Here is a 27,277-nt window from a genome sequence, read left to right on the forward strand (position 1 = left end):
GGAGGGCGCCCGTTAAGTGGCTCTCTCTTCCTGGGTCTTGTGTGCGAGTCCGCATGCACGCGTGTGTGTGATTTGTTCCCCCATGTGGCTGAGGGGTGGAGAAGGGCGATGAAGGACCCCTACTGGTAAAGTGGGTAAACTTGCACAGCCTCGACATCTGTGAGAGGGAGAGAGAGGGGGAGGGTAAGGAGGGAGGAGAGATAGACAGCGAGAGAAGAGGACAGAGTGGGAAAGAGGAAAGGAGTGAGAAGAAGAGGAGAGGGAGGGAGAGAGAGACACAGAGGGAGAGGGGGAGAGAGAGAGAGGGAGAGAGAGCAGAGCCTTGGCAGAGAGCAGTTGTGGAGAAAATGCCTTGCTTTGTGGAGAGAATTCTTCCAGGGCAGGAGGGAGAGGTGAGACAGAGCGCTGAGGGCGGTTTGCTGCCAGGTAAGACTCACACACACCTTCCTCTCCCTCTGCCCCCCTCTCACTCCCTCTCTCTCTCCCTCTCTCTCTCTCTCTTGCTCTCCCTCTCCTCTTACACAAACACACACACACACACACACAGGAGTTGAGTGCTACCTCAAGATGAGCGGGTTTGCTACTATTTGCAGTTGGCATGAGTCAGGCACGCATGTGTAGTGATGTGGTGGGTGGTGTCAAAGTATGTTAGTGTGTGTGTGGGAGAGAGCGTGCGTGAGAGTGAGGGACGAGCAGGTGTATGTTTGTTTTCTGGACGGATGCACATGTTTGTCTAACATGTTTTAATGTAGTTTAAATGGACTGAATTGTTCCTTTCTCTGACTTTCTGGGTGAGGCCTTTCAGCACTTGTTACATGGTAAAAAGTCATATATATTTCTCTGTAACAAGTTCACAATATTAAGATAGTTTTACTTTAGTTCTTGAAAAACTTTTTAACTTTATAACCAACTACACTTCAGTAGGTGATAAGTTTTTCAAAATAATTAGTTTTATATATTATATATATTTTTAAATAATGAATACAATAAATAAAAGGCATTTCTTCTGAAGCATAAAAACAAATTATTAAAACCTCTCTAGTCGGTCTCGACGTTTTCGGCTCCCTCGTGGGGTAATTTGTGGTGTGGTTGGAGATTGATTTGGCTGTTTAGATACAGATGTTGTGATGGAGAGGTTTGTCATCCGAGGGATTTTCCACTCTGCTGATGTAAACAGTGTCTGTTGAACCAAAAAAAAAGTCTAAAGAGTCCTTCTCTCCTTTGTGGAGACACAGTTGTAAGAGGAATAATCCTCTCTGTGTACAATTAGATTTTCTTCTTTTGGTTAAATAAATACTGTGTCTGTGAACATAAACACAGATTTACATGTGGCCCTGTTGCTGTCTGTTGCTCCAGCAGCCGCACTGCCTGGGCCTGATATGTCATGTTGAGGCAGAAGTTGGCCGAGTCTTTAACTTCACGCTTGCTGTTTATTTGTTTTTATAACAAATGGAACCAGCAGAGTGAAAGGTGAAGTCAGAATTGAATTTGGCTTGCGTTACCGTGGCGATCTGGCAACCGCTCCCATGTCCCAGAGGACTGCTTTGGTTGCAGTGTGCCGGGCGCGTGTGTTTGTTATTTAACTGATGTGAGTGTGCTGCTGCTGCTGCTCTACGCACATATCATGTGTGTGTGTGTCTTTGAGTAGTGGGTGGTGGTAGCAGCGTTCACAAGAGAGACATTTTACTAAGCAGACATTTCCCCCTCTGTTTTCACTCTGACCTGGTAGGAGATTGATGACTGAATTGTGGAGTACATGTTAACAGTAACTGGTGATTTATGAAGATACTTAGGGTAAGTGAGGCCGCACAGGCTGGAGGGAAAGAAAAAGATATAGCCTTTTAAGTTAATGCAAAAATATTGCCTTTTTAAGTAATAATTGTTATTACTACTGCAGGGGTTTGGATGGAGGTCTGAGTTAGACATGGATGTGCACAAGTGAAATCTTAAGCTTTTCCTTTAACCATGCACCTTCCTTTGTTTCAGGCCGTTTAACTCTGATTTCAAAGTTGTTGCAAAATATATATAAAAATATATACAAATTAAAAATAAGTCCTATATCTGAAGCTTAAATGGATAGTGGGGAAATCATTAAGATGGCTAAAAAGAAATATCTGAATTGAAAAACACTACTTTTTCCTGGGTAAACCACTATGGAAAACTTTTCTTGGATGAACCCTTCCACTGCAACAAGTGCAGTGTGTGTTTTGGCAGCCCCTCTTAGCCAAAGATCCCTCCGAAAATCCGCATGCAATTTTAGAAGAATCAGATTCTTTTCCTTTCCTTGGCTCATGAAGTCTCTTGATATTATGCACACACAGAATCCTCCTCTCAAATATGAGATTCAGTCCCATTGGATGTGATCTATAGCATTTTTATGGAATAAAGCAATTTTAGGGAATATAGAATAGTGCTTCCCCTGGAAGAGGGATGGCTTTCATTTTTTTCAAGGCACCTCTTAGACTGAGTGAAATGTTTCCCCTGTTCGCTCAGGGACGACTTTATTTCTTACCAGGGATTTAACACTCACTCAGTCCCCTCATAAATACAGCGTCCCTCAGCCCTTCGCTAGCCATAACTCATGCACTAACTCTCTAGCTAACTAAACTCATATAGCAGAGCCAACACTTGTTTGTCTTTTACCTCAGCCTTCCTCTCTCTCACCCTTCCTCTTCGTCTCTTTTCCTCCTCTGAGCTGATTTATACATGACAGAATCTTCTCTGACTACCGTCTCACCAGGCTCCTGCACTGATCTCTTTGGCCCACTCGTGGAGTGGGTTTTAGAAGAAATGTGCATTTGTATATGAGCCAGCCTAATCTCCTTGAGGCTATTTAGAGTGAGCCTAATGCTCCAAGAATGAGCGAGAACAACACTGGAGAAAATGCGGACATCCCTCTCAGCGTGTCACAACACAGCTCAGGTCTCCAAAGAACGTAGCAAGTGTTTGATTTGCTGATGAAAAAAAAATCTCTGTGAGGCAAAGAACATAAAAATCATTCTTTCATAGCACCTGTTGAAGAAAAGTTTCTTGTTCTTTGCCTTTCTGACTTTATGGCACCTACTTTACCTGTGAAATTTGTCTTTTTAGTATCTTGTCCCAGCGGCGCAATAAATAGCTGACATACAGCAGATGATAAACTTTCAAGCCATTTAACTTTCAGCAGATGAAAGTGCTCAGGTGGGATAATGCGGTATGGTGGAAATCTGCAGTGATCTGGTGCCGATTGGCATTTTGGGAGGAGACGGTCTTTCTGGCGTGGTTCCCGTACTGGTTGTTAACAGCCTGCTGGTACCTTCTGTTCTCTCTGTTCATTCCCACTGGCCTGACACTGACAACTCCTCAAGCATCTGAAGACCCTCTGAAGTCAAAATCGCCCATTTTGATGTCTCGTGGCAGCACCGTGCGTTTTGTTGTATTTGCGTATGAAAACACAGGCCCTGCTTGGAGGAATTACCCTCAGCACTCGCTGGCGTCGGATGGGGGGAGGAGGGTATCATTCCCATTTCCCCCGATCTCCCTGTTCTCCTTGCTGTCCTTCCTTTCTTTTTGATCTCACCATCAAATCTTCCCCAGTTTTTATGACTGACGTTTAGCCGAGAGCAGCTTGGGAAATAGCTGGCTGAAGAAGACGTTTGAGAAAATGCGCCTGAGCAAGCTATCACCTTTGATAAAGCCACAGTTCCAGTGGGAGAGGAAGAAGAAAGCTAAAGAGTAAGAGCATTATTGGTAATGAAAAATGCCATGAAAGAGGAGAACGTCTCTCTGATCCCAGCCTGTTACACCAACAATGTATAGTACAACAGATACTGCAGTGGTACATCAAGCATTTCTTTGTTGCTGTGAGGATTTGACCCATATGACTGATTTGAATTTGGAGGAACCACACTGTGCCTTCACTGTTCATCAGCTGGGCACCGAAACAAATCTCATAAAACAGCACACAGGGAGACACACTGGTGGTGCACCTTCAGCTGTGTCACCACTTGGCGAGAAGCTGGCAAGGCACTTATGAGCACTGCATAAAGAGAAAGAAATGATGGGGAAGTGGAGGGTAGTTGGAGGCATAGAGAGAAAGAAATGTTAGCTTTAGTAATTACTACCTCCACAGAGAAGCAGTGGAGGGGACAGTGAGGCAAGCAAGCGCACGAAGGAGGCCCCGTGCACAGATAATGAAGGGGTATCATTGTAGCTCTGACAGCGTTAATCTTAGAGTGCTCCACAGTGTGTGTCTGTGTGTGTGTGTGTACCCTATGCAGCACACTGTATGTAAATACCACTGGGGTGTATGGAGTTCGTGGTACAGTGCCATTGACTCTTACCCTTTCCCAGCTGAGACCATCCAGCCCACCTGACAGTTTATGTGACTGAGTTGACAGTTGCCGCCTCACACAGACAATCCTGACACTCCACAGGCTCTGGTGCTGGGATCAGCACCTAAACGTGTCATCTTTGCAGAAGAAGAAAAGAGCGAATACCTAAAAGAGTCTTCAAACTTTTTTCTTTTCCCTTTTCCCTCTTCTTTCCATTTGAAGTTGTGAGATGCTCATTTAAGCCTCATTGCTCACAGACACTCAACACACGAGAAAGTGTTATGAATATGTATCAACACAGCATATGGCAGCAGTAGCGCTGGGACTAGGTGTGTCCAGAAGGTAGAGTGCTGCCGATGCATTATTCTCCATTCAAATTACCACAGTAAGGATGCAGCGGGGAACTGAGAGGTGTTCTCGTGTCTTTAGACAGGGCAATAGAGGAACCTGGATCATGAAAAGCAGCGGGAACGGAAGAGCTGTGATGAGCACAGTAGTTGGCCTTCTGAGTTTCCTTGATTTGGTAGATTTTTTTCAGCAGGTTTAAACTCGGCACACTTACTGACACGAGTGTGATTAAAAGCGATATTTCTGACACATTAGGATGCACACAGGAAGTAACCTCCTCTAAAGCGTTCATTATTAGATGCATGACAGACCTGAATATTTATAAAATAGGTTTTAATAATTAATAGCAGCAATCTGCTCCCGTAATTCATCAGATTTGCACTTCAACAGAGTATCCGTTTTCACTTTAAAATAATAATAAGAGGAATATTAATGTTGCAGAAATGTAAAACGGGCAGCTGGTTACAGCGCAAATAGGCAAGCACTCCATGTACACTTCTGAGCCTTTCCTTTAACCTGTCACTTTTTTAAAAATAAAATTACATTTTAAGCCGTCAACACTGCACCAACGCAAAAACCTTAAGTTGTTTTGTGCTTGACAATTTACTGAGTGGCTTCTCACAAATGTGGCAAGTCATGAAGATAAAGACAGCAGGAAACAAAGTGGGTTTGGTGTAGAATGCAAAAGTAGTCACTGTGGTTTTATCAAAAGCAAATTTATTTGTTTGAGTCAACTTAGCAGCACTTCCTTTTGTATGCTGAGACCCAAAATAGACAGCATTCTTTTTTTTCCTGTAAAGCAGGTTTGTGCGTTTCATCATTTTCATTTTTATTTTTTTTGTCCCCCCCCCCCCCCCCCGCCTCTATTGTGAGTTTTGTTTTATCACACCTTCAGATTCAGCCACAGCACAACCCTCCCTCCTCTAAACTCCCTGAAACATAAATGTTCCTGTTTTTAGGTGAAAACAGCCACATTTAGTTCTAACTTCAGTTAGAACTTTTTCGGTAAAGCAAACTATTTTATATATTTTATATACCGCAGTGTTGTGTTTATTATCCGTACTGTGGATCTTTTTTTTCCCCTGACTGTGTGGAAATGGCTGTGTGTGTGTGTGTGTGTGTGCGTGTGTGTGTGTGTGTGTGTGTGTGTCAGAGCAAAAATGACGTGACCTGCAGCCACTAGACAGTGAGGAGCAGATGGATGCAAACATGCACGCATACACTCAACACACACTTAATGCAGGGTGCATCCACTTAACATACATATGCTTACTAGTGGGTTGTGCACTTTCCAACACTTTCCAACCACATGCATGAGACACTTAAAACTGTTTTGTATATTCACAAAACCTATTGTTACTTCCATCCTGCTTTTCAGAAGCAAACTAAGTTTCAGTCAGGAAAGTCATGGCTGCAGGGTTTAAACGTAAATTCCACAAGCAGGAAGACTCCACACTTCCTCTGATACAAAGAGCGTATTTTCATCAAAATTTAATTATGCTTCATAAGGAGAACACTTTGAACACTGAAAGTGAGTGACTTTGGAAAGGCAGATTTTTCTTAGGGGGTCATTTTTGGACAGGTGTAGAAGTTTGCCTGGGTTTGACATTTTAACAGATACCTGTGATTCATTCTGCTACATATAAAGTCCAAAAGAGGAAAGTCTGTCAGGCAGAGCAAATGTTTTAATGGTAGCCAGGGATCGATGTTGTCAGCGCAGGCATCCTGTCTGGAAATACATGCTTTTTGGGGTTAATGTCACCTCCTTCTTTCTTTTCAAGGAGAGAGAAAGATAAAGATAAAGAGAGTGAAGGGGGGGGGGGGGTATGGTAGGCGTGACGGGAAAGGAGGTCATCGGGATCTGATGCAAACGTTCCGAACCAGGCCGAATTTAGGGAAATTGCTTAAAAAAAAAAAAAAACTCTCATTCACATCTCGCTCATATCTGAAAAACAAATTTGAAACGTAACCTTGGAAATCAATTAAGAAGTCCCCGGGAGCTGGGGGAAAAGAAGGGCAAGGTCCACCCTTCTTTTTTTTCCCTTTTCCCCTCCTTACTTGTCTTTTCCTCTCCTCTACTTAACAGGGACTTGGATCTGCCCATCACAGTGCTGCCTTGTGTGAGGAGCCTTTGTCAGCAGGGGCTTTATTTAATTTTTTTTTAACGGCAGAGGGCCTTATATGCTGTCAAAATGTCTTAAGAGTCTTATTAAAGAAATGCCACAGCTCATTTCCTTGTAATGCAATTCATATGCTGGTGAAAGGGGGCATGTCTAAAGATCTAAACAGCTTTGCTTTTTAGGCTTCACATTAGGGGTTATCTGTGAGGGCTTGTCATTGATTGACATTATCTGGCCTGACAGGGCCTCATATCAAGGTTAACCTCATGGACAAAAGTGCCACCCGCATGGACACACAAGCACACTCTTACTCTCACACCCACACTTGTAGTCAAATAAGGCTCGCCGTCTTCCACTTCCTGTTCAGAGGGGTGCTACGTACATGTGCCAGCTTCATCTGCGTGTGTAAGCCAGGTGGAGATTTCCAGACTTAATTGATAACTAATGGAGCAGCGTGTGCAGAGTTTACCCTGGAGGATTGACACTGTGCGTGCGTGCGTGTGCGTGAGTGTGTATCCTGTGGAGAGATAGAGGGGGTATGTGACGGTAAGAAGGTGCAGATGACTTACTCAGCACTGCAGTTTTAGATTCTGTTAAATTGGATGTGGCCCCAAAGATAATAACCAGGAGTGACACGCACCAGTCTGGAGGCTCCTGACCTCCATAGGCAAAGCAAGCCATTCGCTTCACTGCAGAACAAAGTGTGCATCCAACATTACACTCTCTCACACACACCCCCCCTCCCTCCCAACAAGCCACAAAGGCAAAGAGAGATCCCCGTGACCAAAATACAACTGAAGCAGTTAATCTGTACAGATATTAGCTCAAGGGCCCTTGAGAGGTGCACCGCTGAGCCCCCTCTCCACTGTACTACCCACACTGCCATGCACCGGCACCAAACACAGCAACCATGAGGGAGGGACACCGGGGTCGTCTGCTCATTTACCATGGCGGGTTGGATTATCAAATTGCACTCCTGGTGTCTTGAAACTGAGCATGAGCTTCAAAACAAAGCTGCAAGAATAAATTTCCCTTGTTTGAGCTTGTGGAAGCATGGGACTATTTGCAATTGTGTATTTTATTTTTTTTTTTTACTTTTTTTTTAACTTTCTGCAACACACTTAGAAATTAAGTTAGCATCTGGTGCCAGCTGTGAGTCCAGATTTGATGTACAATTTTAACAAGTTAGCCGTGTGTCCCATGAATTACCCTAAGCAGCAAACTGAATAAAAGTTGGCTGTTTTGGTACGCAGCTGTCAGAATGGTTTTTGTCACTCATGTCAGACTGTTTTTTTTTCTCTCCCTTAGACCATTTTAGATTGCTTGTCCTCTGTTCTGGAAAATACCATAATTACCCTGTTTGTGATGAAGCCGGAGGGCGTATTTGTCCTTAGATCTCAACTTTCCTGCCTGATTGCCCTCAAGTTCAGTGTCTTTCTTCCTCCATCTGCGCTTGAAATATACATTGTTTTCTTCAGCCATTGTCCTGTGCAGTCAGTGCGTGTATGTGTCTTCCTTTGTCCTGCAGTGTCTTGTTTGTGTTTTGCGGCGGTGTGACGGGAGCGTGGCACTTGGCTGAGGGCTTGTGTTTGATAACAGCTCGGGGACGGAGCTGAAGAGAAATAGTCCAAACTGATCCTTCAAGGTCAGCAGTCCCAGAAAGACAGCAGACAACGTGCAAGGTCACATTCTAGACTAAAAGCAATAAGTGCTTTATTGATAAAAAAAAAAAAACAAGCAGGCAGATGTGCAACCAACTGATTAATAATAAAATAGATCTGTGAGAAAGAGGGACAGGGGAGAGGAGGATGTGGGGCAGGAGGGAGAAGAAAACTACCTCCTGACTTTATGTCCGTGTGTCTGTGTACTGTATGTGTGTCTGCTTGCGTGCCTGTACAGTAGCTTCACAGTAAAACATTGATCTTGCACTGAAACCTAAAAATCCAATAGAAATCAGTGGTTAAAAAAGAACAAAATGTGACAGATTGGTGCTGGTGGCGGTTTCCCGGTCCTGTCTGAATCATTTCCTATCATTGCTGCACTTTGTGTGATGTGTAAAGTACAGTGTGAAAGTACTGTTTCAAAGAACTTCTCATGTTTTGACAGAAATCTGCAGATCATATATATATATATATATCTCATCATGTTTTATGACAGAGACAACAGTCATCCATGGTTCCTTTTTTTCATTCATTCACTTTATGAACAATGTGCCTTTTGTACTGCACCTACTGTGCTATTATCTTTTTATGAAAATAAGCAGAAGGTATTGGACTGTCGTCATCTTTTATGTGCCATTATCGCCCTTTCTCTTGTGCTCTCTCTTTATCTCTTTTTCTCTCTCCTCCCCAACCTGGTAAACCTGCCAAGTGAGTAGAGCTCTAAAGTGGATCAGTCAGTGGCAGATTTAGATTTGAGGTGGGGAAAGCTAATTCCCAAGTCCCAGCCAAACCTGTTTCTTCATGAAGGCTCTGTGAGAATCATAGGGCTGGGAGATTTCCATATGCCGTGACACCCCTTCTCATCAGTGATCACCTACTGTAGTCCCCCACCCCCACCTTTTTTTTCTTTTTTTGCTCCCCAGAAGTATAAATCCACCTTCACAGCCCCCTTTTTAAATCCCTTCTCTGCTTATACCTCTCCTCAGACGTGCCCACCCCCAAACCCCCATCTATCAACTAGTTGGCAATGGCATTGTTTTTAATCATCAGAACCTCAAAATTATTATTATCGCTTCTGATGCGGCAATTAAAACTTCAGGTCAGAGGCACAACGAGCGGTGATCAGCAGCCGAGCTGAGAAGTTTTAATTAGACGATCAGAACCATTAATGCACAAAAAAAGGTGTGCGCTGGGAAATTAACGGGAACGTCTTAATCAGGGTTAGCGACTCCGAAGAGGAGTCAAGTGAACAGAGAGCAAAAAACAAATCATTTCCGCACCACTGGGACAAAACTCAATTAAATATGCATGCGGAAAAATGGAAATTTCTCAGCATCGGCTGCACCGACTGTTAGAAAACTGTGGCAAAATCTCACTGCGGGGTCGGCGACCTGCTTATTGTTATTCTTCTGTAATAAAAATGAGAGAGGGGCCAGATGCTGGGGTCTGGGTGCAGTGGCGTAGTTGTCCATCAGTGGCTTTCCGCTTGACTTCCTTGCGGCTGCCGCAGCCTCTCTACCATACAGGGAGGAGGGGGTGGGAGGAGGAGAGAAGAGGAAAACATTCTCTTCCTGCAAGCTGTAAATTTACAAAAATAAAAACATGGTAATTTTCAAGTGTGTCTGTGTATGTTTGCCTGTGTGGCTCAGTGATTTCCCTGAAACACACATGCACACACATCCTCTCACACATACATCTCCCCTGAGAGCCAGAGACATGAAAGGTTCACTGAGCTACACACAGGGAGCTGCAGCCTTGTCGATTAATCTGCCAAAGGTTCATAAAGTTATAAATGGACTTTTTTTTAAAGAGCTGCACGACTCTTGGTTGCATATTGTAAAGTAATCCTGAGCTGAGCAGACATCTCAGACCCTGTTTGTATTAATTAACCTGAGATATTGCGGGGTGGGGGTTTGTCCCCGTGTCTGTCATGTTGGAACTCAGCAGGAATCTACAACAGGCCCTGTATCTGTGTTTGATTAGTTGAAGACATAAGCTTCAGTTTAAACAGGTAATATCTACCTCTCTTATATACAGACCCCTCCTGTGTGCTGGATACATACAAACTGAAACACAGCAGGGAGTTGGTGCTCTCTGAATTAACAATTATTCTGTTGTTTGTATGTTTTGCACATGTGCCTTACATCCTCCATAAGAAGGTTTCACGTCATGTCGGACATACGACCTGCCTGGTCTTGTCAGAAAGAGGTAAAGTCGTGACCCTGCCAGTCACGACCATTGTTAACTCTCAAATCTTTTTAGCCGTAGCTGCCTTGATTACAGTCTGCGCACGTTCACACAAATAATGCACTTCCAACAGCGTTATTAGAATTTGAAACACCACTTGATTGGGCATGATATCATTCTGGCACACAAACAGACACTCTGCATCAAAAACCAACAAGACCTGTGGGGCTTAGAGCCGTGGAACAGGCAGAGTGTCAGCACGGCCAGACTGGAACACAGGCTGTGTCACACAGCTCTGAGAAGAAGCAGAGCTTGCATTTCTGCACCGATGCACTACTTTGTATCTAAAGATGAAAAAGTACCTGACCCGGTCCAAATGTATTCAAAATAGTTTCTTGACTTTTTTCCTCAGGTTTTGGCCTTATACAGACACTATATGGCGCTCCTTTGTGGCCCTGCTCTGTTTCCAGTAAAAATAATGTCACTGTTAACATAAGCAGTCGGAAAAATTAGTTTCAGCTGTTGTGTTCATATTCAAACCTGCCCTTTTTTTTTCTAACTCACAGTGCTTACTGAGGTGTCTCCGCCTTGACAATTAACACACCAGGCTAAAACAGACTGTAAATAATGTCCAAAGCATGTGACAGTGTTGTTTTTCATTCTGATATTCATTAATAAGGCAGAATGCTTACTGGACTCTCAGGAAAGAGTGGGAGTTGGTCCCAGAGGAAAAAGTTGTTCTTTCATGTAGGTCCCCACAGATTTTATCTCATTGTACGCTATCATGCACACAAACGACTTGAGGTAAACAGCTAAGTGTTGCCATAGCAATCCTTATTGTAAGCAATGGCAAAAAGCTGTGGTGGACAGAAACCCACAGCATAAATAACAGTTCAGACTGCTTCCATAAACCACTGAACCATAGCATGTTCTTCCTCAGGGGGGAAGCTCACTATACTTAATTTGTTTTAAATCACGCCCTACCTTTTAAAAGGAAAACACTGAATATGTGCTTAAGATGTCTGATAATTTCAGTTTGAGGCCTGCTTAGATACTCAGTGCAGCAGCACTCACGCTCCTTATTGTTAACAGAAAATCACACATAAATAGGCACTGATGGAAAGAAACAACTCCGTGGGGTCATTTCCTACAAGGAGCTTGAGATTGCAATACAAAGGAAATCGGTAGTTAAAGCATGAAATACTGAACACAGTAAACAGAAAAAATGACCTCCACAGCAACACCCAAATGACCTCAATCTTCCTTTGGAGAGTATTTATGAAAAAAAAAACTTGAAAATTTATGTCTTCCACTTCCTAATAGTTTTTCCAGCTGATATTCCTTTTTTTTAAATTGCTGTCTTCTGAAAGGTGACCCTTTCACCCCGGCCTGCAATTGTCTAACGCTAAATTGTACAGTAATGCGCCTCTGATATACGGTTCTCTTAAAAACTACATAATTCCTGAAGTCATTGTTTCAGAGCGGAAGGCTGCAATGTAAATACAGTAACTGAGAAAGCATGTGTGGGCTGCACGGAGTGCATTGTCTGCCGACGGGGTGATCTGTAAACTCCTTCAAATTGCATATCCTCTAATGATTCCACAGCTTTGCAAAAGAAAATGAAAACAGGATTTTATGTTGCACAGATGTGATTTACATAATGCCGGCAATGGCTCACACATGATTGTGCTTGGCTTTACGGCTATGGAGGGAAAATGAAGAGGCTCGCACTCATTGATATAGAAAGTGAATTGAGTCTTTACGCTAGAACTTTGTTACCTCTGATATCAAACATTTTTTCCTCCTGTGCCTGTAAGTCAATATTGTGTATCGCCTTTACCATTGAGTATAGAGGACAAATGATCTCTGCTGTGGTGTGATGTTTTTTTCACAGAGCTTCATAGCTTTACATAGTTTTACAAACACAGGACACATGTTAAAATGTTTTGCTTCAGTCCGTCCTTTTTAAAGCTTTCGTCCATAAAAAAAGCCGTTTTGAAGGTGAACCTTGGTGGCTCTGGAAATAAAGTGAAAGGTAACAGAGTGCAGTTTCTGCCCTAAAAAGGCAGCTCTGGATATGGAATGCCACAGGCAGCTGTTCCTCCCTCATCAGAGGACATGTTATAAAGATAGCCCCACTTGGGTTGAAATAATGCCACCCATTCCTGCCCCAAAGCACACTCTATCATGTGCTATTGTTCAGAGAGGCCACACTTGGGGTGTGGGGTGGTGGTGGTGGTGGTGGGGGGGGGGGTCACCAGGACATGTAAAGATATATGTATTAAAATGCAGTATTTTTCCATACATGACACTTTCATTTTTTTTCTTCTAATAAAGTGAAAGTAGCAGCCTCTAGAGAAACAGCTGTTGAGTCTAATCTCTATGAATAGCTGATAGGTGATCACGGCTCCAAAAAGCCCAAAAGTGCTCAGCGTTTTCACTCCACATCCTGACAGCTTTAATGCTGTGCAGCCCCCCACTCAGAGGCAGGACCACAGCCTCTTGAGGTGAGAGTGAAGATAACATTTCACAGTGTCTCTATAGTGCTGTCATGTGAAGGATTATGTAGCCGTGTATTTGCTGCTTGTAGTACTGTAGGGGGTCTGATACCTATCTGCCTGTGGTTTCAGCTGCTTGTGCTTTTTTCTCTCTCTCTTTTTTTCCATCGCCGTGTTAAACTGAGAGCTGACCAAAGAACTGTGACTTAGAAAGATATGTACAGTATCTCTGTGAGTGTGTCCTTCCAGTCTTGTGCTGTTATTGTTAAGTGCTTTTGGAGGTTATTAATAGCCACAGTCACTGTTGTCTGTCAGTTTGTTTTTCCATTGTGATGTTTAAAATCAGTACAAGTTACTGACATGAGGAAGCTGGTTCAAACATTGTGGTGAAACGGAAAGCTCGCCTGGCCCCAGTGAACAGTGGAATTATGTTTCTAAAACTGTGGTGTGAAGATTTGTGATGATGAAGAACTTTTAGCAAATCATTTGTGTTTTTTTTTCTTTTCTCTTTTCTCAGCTGAAAGGAGTTTATGCACTGAAACGACCTCAGGAAAATCCAAGATGGCCGCCAAAAGGAAAGGTGGCCTAAAACTCAACGCTATCTGTGCCAAGCTGAGCCGCCAGGTGGTGTTTGACAGCAGCTCCCAGAATGCAGAAGGAGACCAGAGTGTAGCAGAAAACAGTGAACGTGGTAGTTCCCACTACGACGACAACGAGACCAACTTCCCAGAGAGCCTGAACCTAAGTCAGAGCCTAGAGGAGGACCAGAAGAGACGCGAGGCCATCGAGAAGTGGGTCAACGGCGAATATGGCGATGAGCCACTGGCTCCTGATGATGAACAGGAGCATGAACTCAAAGTCAGCAATGACGAAGACGGCCCTCCCGAGGGCGTGTACATGGTACAGCCCAAAGGCTGCAGTGATGAAGAAGACAATGCGGAGGATGCTGAGCCCACGACGGGGTCTCAGGATGGCAGTTACCATGACGACAAAGAAACTGAAGACAGGCCTTCAAAAGACGACACTTACATGCCGCCAAGTGAGGCCCAGAGTCGCCAAGCACCTTTCTCCTCCCCAGGTAAATCTTTGACAATGTTACACTGAATATCCTTCTCTTATTTATCCACGGGCCTTTTTATACATCCAACACCAACTCTACCTTTGCCCTTCAAAGCATTCCACTCCATAGTATTGGGGGGCAAAGGCTTAGATAGTACAGAGGTGACATTGCCACATCCACATAAGCTTAAGTGTGCCCATTATTGGTTGCTCTAGAGTTACATTATGAATAGCCAGTGGCATTATTACTCTAAAGACAGATTCAACTTGCAGGCCAGGGGGGAAAACAGGACCTTGTGTGTGGTTAGCTATACGAAGAAATTCATAAATGGAGTAGGCTTACGACGTAAGGCATTTAGGCATTTATGCATTCTCCCAGCAGCTGAGGGCCAAGAGCACATGGCAGGGCCAGGCTAAGCTTCATATTACACCCAGGATTACATATTGAGTCTTTGATTTTTTCCCTAAGCTCACTAAACTTAGCCACTGCTACAAGCTACTCTATTACATGGAGGAGTCTTTCGTGGAGGAGAGCTTTTTTTCTGCAGTTGTCAAATCCAAGAGATCAATTGTCAAATAAAGTCAAAAACAGAGAAGTTACATTGTAGGGTCATATCACAGCATATAAACAACCATGGCTTCATGTATTTATTTTTTTGTTAGCAGACACAAACATATAATAAAGTTCTTAATATTATGAGCTCATGTAAACGACCCACAATAACCAGTTTAATGATGTTCCGTCTGTATAATTCACTGATTATCAAATAGATAAAGAGAGAGAGAGAGAGAGAGAGAGAGAGAGAGAGTTAACAGCACAAACAATCTTTTAAGAAAGTGCTGTTTAGTGTTATATACTCTGTGACCCTTGAAACTAAACTCATATGCACTGTAGGAGAGGTTGGCCTTGTGTTGCAGAAGTTAAAACACAGAGCTGTAAAAAGATAGAAAAAAAAAGCCTACCTCGGTTACATGAATAGATAAAACCTCTTTCACAGACACCCAGAGTGAAAAAAAGGCAATTTGCAGGTGAGACCGGTTGTTGCGGTACAAAAACAAGTTTTGTTGGTGCTTGCTCACATCAGTTTAACAGTTTTTTAGGCTTAGGTATGCACCACATAGTCATGTACACATGCTCTTTTTGTCTTCATTTCTTTTGGGTTTCACTCACTGTACAGCAGTGTATATCTGGCCACACATAGATCTGGAGGCAGGGGCTTCTCAGAAAACAAAGCAGGTTTCATTTCAGAGTCAAATGAAAAAACAGGCTTTGTGGTTTTAATTAGTCATTTTGTTTATTTCACGGCCTGTCTGTAAATATGTATTACTGTTGTGAAGCAGGCATACACCTTTTCCTCTGCTTTAAAAACCTGTGTTTGAAGGCTGCAGAGAGAGCAAATTGCATCAGTGGCAAATCTTGTCTTTACTTTTTTTTCTCTCTCTCTCTCTCTGAGTTGCTCTTTGTTGATTGTAACTAGGGCATCTATATTGCTATGTTTCTGCTCAGCTCACAATTAAAACATTTTTCCTCTCTCTCTCTCTCTCTCTCTCTCTCTCTCTCTCTCACCGCTGTCTTTCAAAGGCTGATGTGGAGTGCACATAATTATGCATATAAACATAGTGGCTTAATTATCTCTCACAACATCAGTGACAATGTAATTAACAAACATTGCAAGATCAATGAGAGAAACTGCGACCTTCAAAACATTTAACTCTTCACATTGAGGCATCGTGCGGATTTCCTATCAGTGCAAAACCCCAGAATACTTTTCCTAGATAATTTAGATGTCGCATTAGAGCCCTCATAAGCCAGTCAGTGGGAAAAAAAAAAACAAAAAAACAATGAATTAAAAACTATGAAAGCAATGACAGAGACGCTCATAGCGATGGATCAAACAGACTTGACCATGACTCCCATTTGCAATTCTGGGTTCACTGTAAAAGGTTATTGTTCATTTCAAGCCATTTCAAAGCCCTCTCTATTTACTGCCTGTTAATTAACTAACCAAACAGCGAAGTTTAACACTGTAGTTTTTTTGTGTGTGTGGCAAATTACTCCAAAACAAATGCACATAGTGTCATTTATTCCTGGCAACACTTTCTTAGCATACCACCATCCTTAAAAAAAACACATTTTAACTAATGCTGATACTAAAACCTTTTTAAATGTCTATTTAAATGTTTGTAATATGTGAAAGAATGTCACTGTTCAAACCTAAAACACCGCACACACTGTGTTTTTTTGTCGCACTTTAGAAGGTATTCTATTCAGACTGGTCAGATTAATCCATATTTAGCCCCCAGCATGCATCTTTATCATCAGCGACACCTCTGCCTCTCGCTCCTAGAGCACTGAGGCTATGCCACACCGATGGCCATGTTTGGTCAGCAAAAGGAGATATAATGCCCATCTGTTATCATATCTGTGAGAGAAAATGTGGCCTAATTGCCTCAAATATAGACAAGGCAGGTCTGCGTCATGCGTTGGAATGTCAAGATTAGGAACCACTTCTTTGTAGATTTTATAGTGACATCGGAGAGAGTGCAGAGGGTAGTGACATGTTAGGGAGGGGGGAAAAAAGATGGATATATTTATGTGATGGTGGTAAAAATAGTGGTATGGTTTACCACCTGGTGTCTTGTGACATCATTAGGAGGCAGCCATATAGTGCTCGAGTAGAAAATTCATTTACATGGTGTTTTAGAAAGGTTATCTCCTGTAGGTCCCAGTCATAATCCCTTCAAGCCCAATCATTTGCCTTTCATTGATAGCATGTCAAATGAGCCCGCTGACGAACAAAGGTAATTTTTAGGAGAAGGTGATGATAATTCCCTAAGCAAATAAGAAAAAAGAGGACGTGGTAATAAAGTCTCGTTGCAACTCTAACATAAATACGACAAGTAATGATTTTTTTTAAAAAGCAAATGTGGTTTATGCTGCCATATACTTTTTTATGTATTATTCTTTCATTAGTGTATAGTTCCATTTTCTGCTAGGCTGGTCTGCCCTAACTTTAGAGCTATATGATATACTGTGACCTGAGATGCCCATATAAATACAGTAGCAGTAAAATCCGACTAAGCACCGAGGTTATCAACACCTCAATCAAATCAGTAGAATGTTTATCCAAATGACATTTTAAATGGACTCGTTGAAATGTATTTATAATGACATCTTACACTGTATCGGTTTTTGTATCATGCAGCAAATACTTGTGTCATTCTGTGGTTTCAGTACATGTGAAAACAAGGTATATCTGACAAAGCGATCTGCGGCAAACATACAGGTATTTCCTCTCAAATACCTGATCTATTTCTCTTAAATTTTTCATGCCTCTTCGATCCACCAGATCTTCTTTCATACTGATCCACCGCGCAGGAGGAACAACCCCAAACACAGTGAATGGAAATTTGGGGATTATTTTACATGCTGCGCAGGAGATGTGAAAAGCAGGGCACGGGGACTGATTTAGCAATAACTTAGAAATATGAGACAAGAGCAGAAATATTTGTGTATTAATTACCTCGGCAGTAGGCGGTAATACTTCTCGCCAGCTCATGTGTTCTCCGTGATGAAAACAGCAATAAAACGATTTTTAAAAAAAAGACTTGTCCCTGTGACTGTGCCAAGATTCAGTTAAAGAAGCCAAAGGTTTTACACGGCCCAGTCGAAGTTGTCATATCGTGCGTTACTCAAATTCTGCCTTACATGCAAAGTGACAGAAAAAAAGATTTTTGATATCACTGGTTTTTCTGTTGTCTTTTTATTTTAGTTTCTGTCTCAGTTATTCTTTCTCTTCGCTCCTCACCTGCTCAATCCACTGCTTTCAGTCAAATCATCTTTCCCTTTTCCCCACTTTGACCCCTTGCACTAACCTGGATGAAAGTTAATGGGGCAGAATTAATTTCCGCATAATGCAATTAAACTATACATTGACTATATTTCGCCTGTGTCCTTGGGGGAAGTTGTCCAACTTAATGGACGTTTAAAATGAAAGTGATGTTTCAGTTCACAAATGTGTAAAAAAGGAGAAAGGACTCGTTCTTTTCACTTTTGAAGGTGACACTACCTTCACAGATGACTTTAAAATATGCACTTAACATGCCATAAATCCTGACATTTAATAGACCTGAGCATCAGTCAACAAATGGCACAGTTAAAAGCACCAGTAATTTAATTTTCAACAATTGTGTTAACATTTGTTTTCAGATAAAGGCAGAAGATCTGAAAATTGAAAATTCTACATGTTTTATATTTATTTAAAATATTAACTAAATATTAACCAATCTCATCCTTTTTCAAAGCAAAGTAATGAGGATAAAAATAACATGGGAATAAAAAAAAACTGTTTATTCAGTCTACTGTATTTTTTCCTCTGCAAATTCTGCAGGACTGACTTACACTGCAACCAAAACAGGAAGGAGTGTGTTGTCTCAGACCTGTAGACACATAAATACACCAACATTTACAGATGTTGTAGCTTGCAGTGCAAGAAGCGCTTTCCTGTTGTCAAATTTGCAATAGTTTTGAAATAACAAGGATACCAACATGGTGTTATTTCTGAAAAAGTGTGAAGTTAATAGTTCACAATGTAACAGTAGGATTGCCAAAATGTGGTTCAATTAATTAGGTTGATAAATGTACATTAATCTCTTGTACCCCAAGCTACTTTAGCAGATGAATCCATTTGTAAAATAGCAAATTATAATAACAGAATCATTGTAACACGTGTTTAGCAAGCATCAGTCAGTGTAAAGAGAGGGGGAACTGTTTGATAGATTGAAAGCAGTCCTGGAAATGATAAATACTGCATTACATAGGAATTCTGCTTTTTTTTTCTTTGTGCAGGAGAAGCATCTGCCCTGCGAGACTATGCAGCCAACACCATGAATGAGTTTCTGGGAATGTTCGGTTATGATGACCAGCAGGTAAGGGATGAGCTGACCAAGAAGATCAGCTTTGAGAAGCTCAAAGCCGCTACCTCAGACCCCTCATCCCTCAGCAGTGAGGAGGCCTCACGACGCGCCCGCTTCTCCAAGTACGAAGAGTACATCCGCAAGCTGAAAGCTGGTGAGACCCTACCTTGGCCCATGCATGCTTCCCCACCCAAACCAGACGACCTCAACTCAAAACTGGCCCAAGACAAGAATGCTACCATCCTCCAGACCTCTGGATGCCTACCAGGGGCCGAGGCACAGATCTACCCCTCTAGCCTGGACCACAAACAGCCAGTAGCACCTCAGCTGGGTAATTCTCAGCCACCCAATCCCTCTCACATGCAGAACATGGCCTCCAGAGCCTCAAAGTATGACTTCTTCATTCAGAAGCTGAAGATGGGTGAGAGTTTACAGCAGCAGAACGGTAATGCTTACAAGCGTCCCTCTAAGTACGACTTGGAGAATGTCAAGTTTCTGCACCTCTTCAAACCTGGCGAGGGCAGCCCCGACATGGGTGGGGCCATCGCCTTTAAGACTGGCAAAGTGGGTCGTCCTTCGAAGTATGACATCAGAACCATTCAAAAGCTCATGCCGGGAAACCCTGAGCCGTCACTGATGCCCAATGTCCTCGCTACTGCGCCGGGGAACCCTGGAGCTCCTGGTGTCCCCACTGCAGGTGCAGCTGGGGCCAGCATTGCCCCAGGTCTTACCATGGACCAGGCAGGAAACATAAGCTTCAACGCCTCTGACTACCTGAAGTCCAGCTTTTCCAAGACTGACTCCATCACCTCGGGCACTGTGTCCTCTGTAAAGTAAGTGTGATCATATATGCTTTTGATTTGTTTTTGATCTGCACTGAAATCTAGACAGAGGTAGCTAGTGAGTGTTGTACAAACACAGGTGGGTCTACACACTTAGTCTCTGGTCTCTCAGTGGAGCCACTCAAAGCTAATGTGGAGTTCACATACACTTAACTGCTACTGTGAGTCAGTTAGCCTAACGCAAAGGTAATTGCTACCTTCGCAGCAGCCAACAGAAATGTAGTGTGAAATAGTGCATAGCGCCCAATAGATCCACGACATGATGAGTTGCGAAGGCGCATGAAGTGTTTACTTGCTGTAGCACTCCATGGAGACTGATTTAGCACAGTCATCGCAAAGTGACTGACTTCTTTCGTTTGGCTAGGGTGTAACAACTCTCCCTTTAATTACTTTGGAGCCATGACTAACCTCCCGGCGAGTCACGGGGGCCGACTCAACACTGCCTGACGAGTGCACTTTAAAGGAAGCAAACGAGGGGTTTGGGGAGCTAACCTACAGTCGTGTGCACCACCAGGAAACAGCTCCCAGAGTCTGTTTGATTGGTTTTGACCTTGTCTCTAGTTAGTCAAGACCTATCAAAGACTGTTCAAGAGCCCTCAGGCACCTCTCCCTCAGGCTTTGGCCTTTGTCAGGTTGGGGCTGCATGGAGCAGCAGTCATGGCTAACTGACCCAGTCTGGTGCTTGTACACAGGGAGGAAATGGGGTGCTAGGGAGAATGTCTGGCAGCGCATCCTCCCCTCTGGGGCAGATTAACCTCAGGTCATCCCCCCGTGTGAAGCTACTCGCATGGAGCCAAATGCCACTCACTGAGAGGGAGCAAACAAGACCAATAGCGATTATGACTGTTATTGTACAAGGGTTACTGCTGCCAGCTTCATGAAGGGAATCACCACACAGGTGAAAACAAACCACCATTCCCCTGTATGCCTCTGTAATGTGACAAATTCCTCTGATTTCCTGCACTTTCATTCAGTTGGCTTGATCCATAAGCATTTAAAGCTGCAGGGTCCAGACTGATTGGAGAAAACTTGACATCAACATTAGAGCGAGGGCCTCTGGAGATTATCAGAAAAAGGCCTTTTTCAGAGCCTTTTCTTCACATCTCCATTATCCAGTTTTGCATACTAGCACTCTCCAAAATACCCCCCATAAAAGATTAATGTCTTTTGCTCCTGCATTTTGCCTTTCATTGGTTGGGAGACCATGCATCAAAGTGTGCGCCTTCCATCCTTGATTCATTCAGCACATGAAAATGCTGCTATGCCACAGGAAAATGTATATTGATAGTCCAAAGTTTGGGAGAGGCTTGTAAGTAAATATTGTGTCAGTTTGTTTTTATTAACAACAGGCAGCCCAACCTCACCATTAATCCTGTCTCTTTTGTGTTTGCTGTTGCATTAGGAATGGTCTGCCACCTGATAAACCCGCCAGCGACGACGTCAACCTCTACCAGAAATATATTGCCAGGTATGCAAATCCCTCAATGTGCCGCACCAATGAAAAAATATACTTCAGACACAGCTTTTTTTTTTTTTAATGCACTGATGGTACGTTTTATTCAGTGATGTAAGTAGATGGTAGTGCAGTATGAGAATGTTCTGTGTGTAGTAAATTAATTAGGAAAAGACTCCAATTTATGTGCTGAGAGGAAGTAGAAGGATAAGGGTAATGAAAGAGAAATGGCTTGATGATAGCTTACTGTAACTGAATAAATGCTCAGTGTGTGCAGCTTTAAAACATCAAGAGGAGCATAATTCTCAGGATCTTGTATTTTGGTTGGTGCAACTATTATTAGCTGTGACTGACACAGAGAGGATATGAGATCAGGCCACGTTTTTTTCGTGAGTTCTGCAGTTTATTGTTGACTGATCTAAAAAGGCAGCCATTCACACCAACAGAGACAAAAACATCAGGGGCAAGGGGGAGGTAGCTTGTGTTTCAGTGGACACAGAACAATGTCCGCATTCTGGATTCATCTTCAGCCGACACTAGAAAGGTGATTATCACTTGTTTGTTTATTCCATTTAAAAAGAAAGAAAAACAGCATTTGAAAAGCCAAAGTGGCTTTGGCGTTAATGATTACTTCTCCAAGCCATAACATGAAGGGCACAAATCAAAGCCTTGGCACTGACAGACACACACATACACACGTCCTCTTCTGTGCACACATACACACACACACAAAACCCCTTCCTTGGACTGATTACATTTTGCAAGAAGATTTAATTAAGGAATTTTTAATGAGGCTTCTGCTGGCACTGCCAAGAACTGTTTTGATATTTGCGCTGCATAATGCATAAAATTTGTCTAAACATCTCGGCAGTTGATGCACGGGGAGGTTGCAGATAAGCCCAGATACAGTTTCAATTTCCGTGTTGGGGTAGAGGAAAAAAAAGAGAAAGGAAAGAAGAGGAGGGAGGAAAAAATGGAAAAGGAGGGCTCATAAAAAGGGCAAATGTAGCATCGAGAGGGGAGGTAGAGGCGGGGGAGGGTCCTCTTTAGAGCCGGGGCTAATGAGTGCACACTAATGCTAAAAACCTGCTTTGTAAATGTGTGCACATCCAATCCGCAAAAAAAAAAAAAAAAAGAGAGAGAGAGAGAGAGGAGAGGCGAAAAAAAAGTTGTGCGTCTGGCTGCTCCACAGTTTGATGTTTTAAAGAGCTTCCCTGGTAGTGTTTAGTTGCAGTTTTCACTCTTTAAATGCTTTCATGCACCCACCATTGCCTCTGCACTTTGATCTGTGTATGTCTATTGTAACTGGAGATGCGCTGCAATCTCTGTATCGTGGCGATATTAATATTTAATCTGCTGCTGAATAGCAGAGGCCCATTAGGCCCCCTGACGCGGCAAGTGGGAATTGTCCAGAGGCAAAGTGATACAGCTGGGCAATGAGCAGAGGGGTGGGCCATAGTCTCAGGGGGATGATGGGAGGGGGGAGCGCTTTGTGTGTACATCAGTGTGAAAGTGCATGTGCATGTACATGTGTATGAAAGAAAGATATGGAAAGCATTGATAGTTGGGACATATGTTGGCTTTATCGCGTGCACACTTATCTTTTTTCTGAAAGAGCCATCAGACCTTTCCAAAGCTCCGTCTACCTCCATCACTCTCGCCCATGCTCACGCACACACTCACACAGCCAACTTAAAAACAGTAGTGGATATGCCGTTCAATTAACTTAATGAACTCAGCAAAGTGATCTGTAAATGCAGCTCTGGGATAATCCTAACAGGGAAAAAAACAGAAAGAGAGATGGAGAAAATATTACTTAGCCCCCTTTTCCCCTGCTCCTCTGCACTAGCAGATGGAGTTCTTGGCAGCGGCAGTGCAAATGTTTATTTGTGTGTTTTCACTGGTAATTGGAGGATTTTAACAGTCATCATCGTCAGGCTTATAATCACCACCATAAAAGTGGCTGTACTGTAGCAAGGCGCTGCATTTTTTGAAACCAGCACCATACTAATATTTTGGAAAGGGGGGGGGGTTTATAAGACACCTGACCCTGTACCTCACTTAGTATAACTGTGGTTAACCTGAAAGAACTGTGCATTGATTTGACAAGGACTTTCACAGCGATGAGAAATAAAGTAGTCATGGGGCTCCCGATGATTGAGTGGCTGTGAGTGTGAAGGGAAAAGGGTTTCAGTGTAATAAGTGTCTCTTACGGCTGCTTTGGAAATAAATGGAGATAATTTGGCTGAAATTGGTGTGACAGTCGGGCAAATTGTCGCAACAGTGTGGAAAGCAGAAGTCAGTTTGAAGGTGTGAGCGGTGTTACTTTGAAGGTGAAATGAGCATAATGCCTCTGAAAACTCCCATCTGTTATATTTTTTTCTGTTTTAGTAATTTTTAATAATTTCTTCACTCGTTATTCTCAGTTTGCTATTGATCATTCGGTGACATCTTTCCGAGCTGCTGCTTTATTATGCAGCTTTTTCATGTTATCTGATGTGCTCCCAGGTTTTGAACCATTCACCGCTCTGAAACGTGTGCTGTAACTGGTTTTTTTTTCAGGTTCTCTGGAAGTCAACACTGTGGACATGTGCACTGTGCTTACCAGTACAGAGAGCACTACCACTGCATGGACCCTGACTGTAACTACCAGGTGAGCGTGAGTGCTTTATTACTTTTTCTAAGCACCTTTCAAATACACATTTTCTCCACTGTATGTGGACACTGCACTGGTTATAACACCTCAAATTGTCATTAAACAACTTATATTTTTTGATACTTTTGATACTACGTAACTATACTATGCCTCCTTTTCATTAGTGGTCATGCCCAGCTCGAAGTTTGTTGCTCTTGGGCCTGGCTGTGGTTATTTGGATCTGTTCAGGTTTTAGGGATCCTCAGACACAGTTGTTTTCTGACAGCTGTCCTTTTATCACAAAGGTTAATTGTGAGTATGCTTGAAATACAGCCCTACTTATCCATTTCTAAAGACGCTGCCACTGTAAGGGACCTGCCTTTAATCCACTTTCACGTTATTAATCTTGGCCTGGTCCCATGAGTTGCCATGTATGGCGCAGGAAGGAGAAAACCAACACAAAGCAGATCATAATGCAGGCCTTGTGTTTGCTGTAGCATATGGTGTAAAAGTGTTAGACAAACATGGGTAGATTTGTCAAAAGAAAGAAAGAAAAAAAATCCACACAGAGCCAGAGCAGTGTGTGTATGTTTTCCTTCCTTTCCTAACAAATTCTGAATTAAGCCATAATCTCCTATCTGCTCCTGATCAAGAGAGATTACCGCTTGATAAATATTGTTTATGTGGTGAAAAGCATTACAGATCTAAGCTTTCATTTTCTGCATGAATCCCGCTTCACAGTCTGATGAGACACATTCTTGGAGGAATACAAAGGAAAATCATTTCATGTCATTATTTAGAGTGTTAGTTCAGGTTATCATGGCAATTTCCACGGTCAAGTCCACATTTCTCTGTTGCTTTTGCGTTGCGTGGAAACACAGATACGCTTTGGAAGCCAGCTCTCGTGGATGTCAATACACTGAAAAAAACAGGCAGACAGGCAGAGATGAGCAGCCCTTTTCAAAGCGATAACTCATGAAATGTTACATGACACACACTCCTGGAATATTATCCCACTGCCAGCCTCTGGGCGATTGGCTGAGTCCTAACATTCTCCTTTCATGGGCTTGTACATGAGGGAGAGTGTGCATCTTGCCACACTAGTGGGAATCCTAAAATAAATGTAGCAAGTGGCTCCCAACCTTCATCACCACTCAACTGAAAATGAGATCTTTTTCCCAGTCAGCTCTCTCCATGGCCTATTTTGGACAGCTTGATGGATCGAATGTACCATGACCGCAGTCCAACTTGTCTTCCGGTCATCAGCAACCAGTTGATACTTAAGATTTTTTTTTAATTTTAGAAAATAAATATGAGGAGTTTATCAATCAGATTAAAACCCTAATGAAGTGTGAATTCTTACAGGAGGCAGACGTCTCGGAAATATACAATGGGAAACAGGCCAACAGTGAGGGAATGAACAGCTGTGTGAGATCTTAGCTTTTTACTTGTGTGCAAGTGGAACACATGACACAAAGCAATTACCCTACTTTGTACAGCAATTAGTTGCTTTTTTAGAATACTTCTTTCTAATATTTTTTACCCTCAACTGGAGATAAATACGGATTGAAGACAGAACTGTCTCATTGATTTAAGCTTCTCCTGTTACAGTTTCTGTAACATCAGCTTAAACCCAATTACAGCAGATTTGGTTGCTGCAGGTCTCTGTGGATTGACTTTTCTGTTTCCCCCTTCCTGACTCCTGGGTGTGTGGGAGGGATTCTCATTTATTTATTTATATGTTTAGTAATTTTAGAAGGCGGGTCTCTTAGCATATTCGTTCATCATTACAGGCGAAACCTGCACCAAAAGCGTGCGCTAATGCTTTAATTAAAAACGGAATCATATTGCAGCGAATTGAAAGGGAAAACGTTTTTTGGTTGACTTGTTTGTTTGTTTGTTTCTGTTGTCTTCTGTTTTCCCCTGTGCACGTCTAAGAAACCATCTGCATGGAACATAATCTTTCCAGAGCCAAAAACATCAGAACTATGATCTTGCATGTCAATTGATTCATCTTGATTTGAAAAATACATTTCGTTGGGAGGAAAAAAAAAACAGAGCATACTAAAGACAAAAGGAGCATATTTCATGAGGCAACATGTGCTCAGATAGTCACAGATAGCCTTTTGAACTGCGTTTGGATAGGACACAACTTTGAGATATGCAGAGTAAATCAATAACCACAGATCGCGTCATCTTTAAAGACATCCTGGCCCTCTCCATTGCAGTGTGTACATCCCTCCCCAACTGCCAATTGGCTCCTGCATGTTGCAGCTGCTGCTTCCACACAGATAAAGTGACTTGTTGCTGATTCTGTGACTGGTTTAAATAAACACCAACCTGTTGCCGTACATTTTCCCCCTCCCCTTTTGCAGAGGTTTACCAGTAAGCAGGATGTAATCAGGCACTACAACATGCACAAGAAGAGGGACAACTCCCTGCAGCATGGCTTCATGCGCTTCAGCCCCCTGGACGACTGCAGCATCTACTACCATGGCTGCCACCTCAATGGAAAAAGCACCCATTACCACTGCATGCAGGTACACAACACAGACTTACAGCTCCTCCTCCACCTACGCAAATACCCACAATAAACCCACAAAGATGTACAGTAGACGTATGCACACACACGGAAATGTCTGCAAATATGGTTCAAGCAGTACACACAGTATAGTAACCCACATGCTGATGAAGAATGTGAAATATAATGTAGCAGATAGATGCATAATTTATGATTCAATTTATGCTCCAGAGCCACACAACATACGTGGTTGTCTGTAAACCAGACCACAGACTGCCCATATAAAGCCTGCTTCTGTCCATTTAGTGTCTTTAGCAGCAATGACATCATTTTGTTTAAAACAGGATAAAGCAGGTAAAACAAAAAAAGCAGCTGCAGAGCAACATGATATAAATCCTGCCTGAATGTGAGAAATCAAGCCACAAGCAAGTCCTACAAACCTCCCTGCCACTTTTTCCATTTATACTATAGTGTCTGTAAAGGGCAGTTTGACAAAACGTGTCCTAAAGTAAATAAAAGAAAAATGAAAAAAAAGGGGGGGTGAATACAGTACACGTGAGGCCGCTTGTCCTTCCCCCTCCTCTATCGCTCTCTCGCTCCTTAATTGGCATGGATAAAATTCAGTAAGGTGTTTATATAAACTACACATTTTTCATCTTTTAGTACCATGCAGCCAGTTGAAGATTATTCCTCCTTCTGGATGTGTTTAAGTTTTTTTTACAT

General features: G+C 42.6%; 1 protein-coding gene across 9 annotated transcripts in view; it reads left to right on the top strand.

The window, feature by feature from the left end:
- Nucleotides 1–27,277, top strand: part of casz1 (castor zinc finger 1) — a 68,307-nt gene that overhangs the window by 26,427 nt on the left and 14,603 nt on the right. For 2 of the 9 annotated variants that reach the window (XM_028410608.1, XM_028410615.1), the window contains exons 1-6: nt 321–426; nt 13,645–14,205; nt 19,036–19,936; nt 21,348–21,413; nt 23,961–24,057; nt 26,409–26,573. In XM_028410608.1, the coding sequence (XP_028266409.1) occupies nt 348–426; nt 13,645–14,205; nt 19,036–19,936; nt 21,348–21,413; nt 23,961–24,057; nt 26,409–26,573 (1,869 nt within the window). In that variant the 5' untranslated portion in view covers nt 321–347. Of the gene's footprint in view, nt 1–320; nt 427–13,644; nt 14,206–19,035; nt 19,937–21,347; nt 21,414–23,960; nt 24,058–26,408; nt 26,574–27,277 lie in introns of those variants that run through there. The other 7 variants (XM_028410609.1, XM_028410616.1, XM_028410612.1 and 4 more) reach the window with 5 other exon arrangements.

Source organism: Parambassis ranga, chromosome 7, assembly GCF_900634625.1.
Source record: "Parambassis ranga chromosome 7, fParRan2.1, whole genome shotgun sequence".
In the NCBI taxonomy this organism is placed as follows: domain Eukaryota; kingdom Metazoa; phylum Chordata; class Actinopteri; family Ambassidae; genus Parambassis; species Parambassis ranga.